The 4,474-nt window shown below is 47.0% G+C and overlaps 1 protein-coding gene across 1 annotated transcript in view; it reads left to right on the top strand.

Moving 5' to 3' along the window:
• Positions 1-3,320: 3,320 nt before the first annotated feature.
• snapc3 (small nuclear RNA activating complex, polypeptide 3) overlaps positions 3,321-4,474 on the top strand; it is a 31,294-nt gene continuing 30,140 nt past the window's right edge. The window contains exon 1 of the mRNA XM_043720596.1: positions 3,321-3,598. Within this exon, the coding sequence (XP_043576531.1) occupies positions 3,360-3,598 (239 nt within the window). The 5' untranslated portion in view covers positions 3,321-3,359. The remainder of the gene's footprint in view (positions 3,599-4,474) is intronic.

Consider the following 4,474-nt stretch of genomic DNA (forward strand, 5'->3'; position numbering starts at 1 on the left):
TGTACAGACTCGACACCCGGTAGTCCCTAATCCTTATACCCTCTTGAGTAAAATCCCACACGACCACAAGTGGGTTCAATGTGGTCGACCTAAAGGACACCTTTTGGGCATGCCCCCTGGCAGAGGAAAGCAGAAACATGTTCGCCTTCGAGTGGGAAGACCCAAGAACAGGGCAGAAACAACTACATAGATGGACAGTGCTTCCTCAGGGATTCACTGAGTCCCCGAACTTGTTTGGCCAGGTTTTAGAACAAATTTTGGAAAAGATTATAAGTCCCCAAGGGACAAATTTGCTGCAATATGTAGATGATCTACTGTCACGGGAGAAGATGAGAAGGGAACAACGGAAGCAACTAACCAATTGCTAAATTTTCTGGGACAACGGGGATTGAGGGTCTCGAGGAACAAATTACAAAATGTAGAAAGGGAAGTAAAATACTTAGGACACCTGGTCAGTGAAGGAAAAAGGAAAATAAATCCTGAATGGATTGAAGGGATAGTGGGAATGCCACTCCCTCGGAATAAACAGGAATTGAGGAAATTTCTGGGGCTAACAGGATACTGTAGATCATGGATTGTGTTGTACGCCCAAAAGACAAAGAAATTATATCTTAAATTGCTGGAAGAAGAACCACAGCTGTTAAAGTGGACAGAGGAAGAAAAAGAATTAGTGGAGGAATTAAAGAAAAGTTTGATCCATGCCCCTGTCCTTGCGTTGCCTTCCCTAGATAAGCCCTTTCACTTGTTTGCCACCGTTGATAAGGGAGCAGCCCTATGGGTCCTAACCCAGCGATGGGGAGGGATGAAACAGCCGGTAGCATTCTTGTCTAAATTATTAGATCCAGTTTCTAGAGGGTGGCCCGAGTGTGTGCAGTCAGCAGCAGCAACTGCACTATTGGTAGAAGAAAGTCGAAAACTCACATTCGTCGGGGCATTGATAGTAAGCACCCCGCATCAAGTACAGGCCATACTGAACCAGAAGGCAGGGCGGTGGCTTACGGACTCTAGAATTTTAAAATACAAAGCAATTTTAATAGAGAAGGATGACCTTACATTAATCAGAGATACTTGTCTGAATCCAGCTACTTTTCTCTGGAGGGAGGAGGACGTAGCTCCCTCGGACCCAGAACACGACTGCCTTGACATCATAGAATATCAGACTAAAGTAAGAATGGACCTTAGGGACATCCGTCTCCATGCAGGGGCCAGACTGTTTGTTGATGGGTCCTCCAGAGTAATTGAAGGCGAAAGACACAACAGATATGCGGTAGTGGATGGAACAGAGGGGAGTGTAGTCGAGGCTAGTAGACTGCCCAATGACTGGTCAGCACAGACCTGCAAACTCTATGTGCTAGAACGCGCTCTTAAGGCCCTGGAGGGGAAGGAAGGAACTGTCTACACAGATTCTAAATATGCTTTCAGGGTGGCACATACATTTGGGAAAATATGGTAGGAGAGAAGACTGGTAAACAGTAGAGGTAAAGAACTGGCCCATGAGGCATAAGTTCAGCAAGTATTGGAATCCCTTTTGCTGCCAAAGGAGATAGTCATAGTCCACATTAATGGTCATCAGAGGGGTGCCGAATGAGTTCAAGACTCGCAACCAGATTGCAGCAGGCTTTGAGTCAGCTCTCTTCTGGTGGGTAACGGTCAACAAGAATGTGGATTGGATAAACTATATTTTCTATAATCAGCAGAGGTTCATTAACTACACTAGGGATGCAGTCAAAGGTATAGCAGGACAGCTCGATGCAACCAGCAGAATGGCTTGGGAGAACAGAATGGCCTTGGACATGATCCTAGCCGAGAAAGGCGGCATGTGCATGATTTTAGGGGGGAGCTGTTGTACCTTTATTCCAAATAACACAGCACCCGATGGGTAAATCACTCAAGCCCTGCGGGGGTTGACTACCTTAGCAGAGGAGCTGGCTGAGAATTCAGGGGTAGACACATTGCTCCAATCAAACCCAGGGGACTCTAACCCCAATCAAACCTAGGGTGGCTGGATTCATGGTTTGGGAAATGGAAAGGTGTAGTGGTCTCCATACTCACCTCCTTGATAGTGGTTGCTGGAATACTGATAGCTATAGGATGTTGCATCGTACCTTGTGCACCGGGACTAACCCAGCGGCTGATTGAAACGGCCCTGACTAAACAAATGCCCCTAACAGGTAGTCAGCGAGAGGAACTCTACCTGTTGAACAATGAAGGGATGAATGATCTTGAAGAAGTTTCCAAGATAGATGAGGTCTCAGGGATGCTGCTAACAAACTTGGAGTCGGCCTATGAGGAATATGCAGAAGACAACAAAATATTAGCCAAAAGGAAAAGGGGGATTTGTGGAAAATGTGTCTAAGTGTTACTTCTACAGAAGTCAGGTACTCAGAAGTCATAAAGACTCAGTGTGCAGAAGTGATAAGACCCAGTGTTGCGTCGGCAAAATAATAAGACTCAGCTCTTAAGGGGGGGTTGCACGCTAACAACAGGCCACACACAGATGTGGTAAACCGATTAAATTAGCAGCTGCACAGAGCAATACAACTGTCACAAATGAGGTAATGGGGAGGTACAGGGAGGCTCATAGAAAACTGTATAAATGTGAAATAATATTATTCAGAAGTGTGCCTACTTTGTGGTCACCCAGGCTTGCAAGAACGTATGAATAAAGACTGCTTCGGAATTTGACTCGAACTAAAATTATTTGGCAGTGAGCTTCATTTCTCACACATTCACATAATATGAAAAAAATGAATAAAAAACCTAACCAATGGAGAGATTCCCACCCACAAATGCCCATCAGTTTCAATTGTACTAGGAGTACTTGATGCCAAAGTAGGCCAAATGTCTTCTTGATGTCAAAGTCAAGTAAGCACTTTCTCCTCACCTCTTTGCTACAGCCAGGTGAGGGGGGGGGGGGGGAGGTGAATCAGCCCAGTAGACCAGACCACACACCAAAGTTGTTATGAGCAGTCCACCCCATTTAGTTGCAGTTCTGAACTGTTTCTCTCCCTGATTGATGGTCATATAGACTATCCCATTGTAAGGAATCAAATCCAAATTGGAGGAGAAAGTTTCTGAAATCTTTTTACAAATTGCCTTTTGGGGATTTGGAGGGAGTCTGGGGCAGGTGAAGCTGGAGACTTTCAGGAAGCTTACTGCATATGTTATCCCCTTCTCATCCATTTACAGACAAGTCACGCAATTTCTGCATTTAGGCTCTTACAATCCAAGGGATTAACATGTTCAGTGCAGACTTGTAGTCATTTTTTGCTGTGTGACGTCAGTTCCGGTACTCTGAACTACAACTCCCAGAATGCCCGGGCGCCTCCCCGCCGGATGTTGATCCTGAAGGAACAGTCATGGCGGAGGCGGCGTGTGCGACCGTTTCCAGCCTCTGCCGAGGTCCCGAGTATGAGCTGGCCGGTGTGAACTCGAAGCTTTTCCACGTCGGCTCTTTCGGCAGCCTGTGGCGGAAGCAGCTGGACGGGGCGTACCTGGGGTTGGAGGAAGAGGGCGAGGAGGAGGTGGTCGGGCAGCAGCTGGTCACGCAGTTGGGCCTCCCCTCAGACATGGTGGAGGAGCTGCAGCTGGTGTGCGGGTGAGAGGGAGAGGGAGAGGCAGCAAGGCGTGTGCGCCATGTGCTGGCAGAGCAGGGGATGGGGAACAAAGCCGCCGTGTTTCTCTCCACTCGTTCAGTGACTGGCAGAGCATCTGTATGATTGAATTCTGGAGCAATACAACTGAATGCCCCTCTCCTTGACGCAGACACTGCTGCGTGAAGCATGTGTGAGGGGTGTTTTCCTACCCAGAGAGCAGTGACACCGTCCCCTGCCCAAGGTGGGGGGAAGGAGGATGCCAGAGTCCTATACTGCAGTTTGCATGTTGCAGAAAATTCTCTGTCCTCTGTTGAATCTGGCAGTTTGTAACTGTTATGATGAGCCAGTGCTTAAATTCAAACTAAAGTCAAGGCAAAGTGAAGTAAAACTTTGCAGGTCCAGCAGCATCAGTGGAAAGAGAAATGTGTTAACATTTCAAGTACAATGTGACTGAAAAATATTGTAGAGTTACTACAGTGTGAACCCATTGAGCCTCTGAACAGTATCCACCCCTCACCACCCTACCTCCCTACAATCTAAGGAATTACATTTTCAATGCTCAATTTGGATTTTAGTAATGCTAGAAAATGCTGTTGGCCAAAATTTTGTTTTAAAATTCATGACTGAAAGAGTTTTAACTCTTTGAACTTATAATGGTTACAAGACCATTCAGTTAGAGGCTAAACGCCAGCTCGCAGACACCTCCTCCAACTGCCCCCTTGACCATGACCCCACCTCCCACCACCAAACCATCTCCCAGACCATCCATAACCTCATCACCTCAGGGGATTTCCCATCCACCGCCTCCAACCACATAGTCCCACAACCCCGAACCGCCCGTTTCTACCTCCTGCCCAAAATCCACAAACCTGACTGCC

This window comes from Chiloscyllium plagiosum, chromosome 2 (genome assembly GCF_004010195.1).
Source record: "Chiloscyllium plagiosum isolate BGI_BamShark_2017 chromosome 2, ASM401019v2, whole genome shotgun sequence".
Taxonomy (NCBI): Eukaryota; Metazoa; Chordata; class Chondrichthyes; order Orectolobiformes; family Hemiscylliidae; genus Chiloscyllium; species Chiloscyllium plagiosum.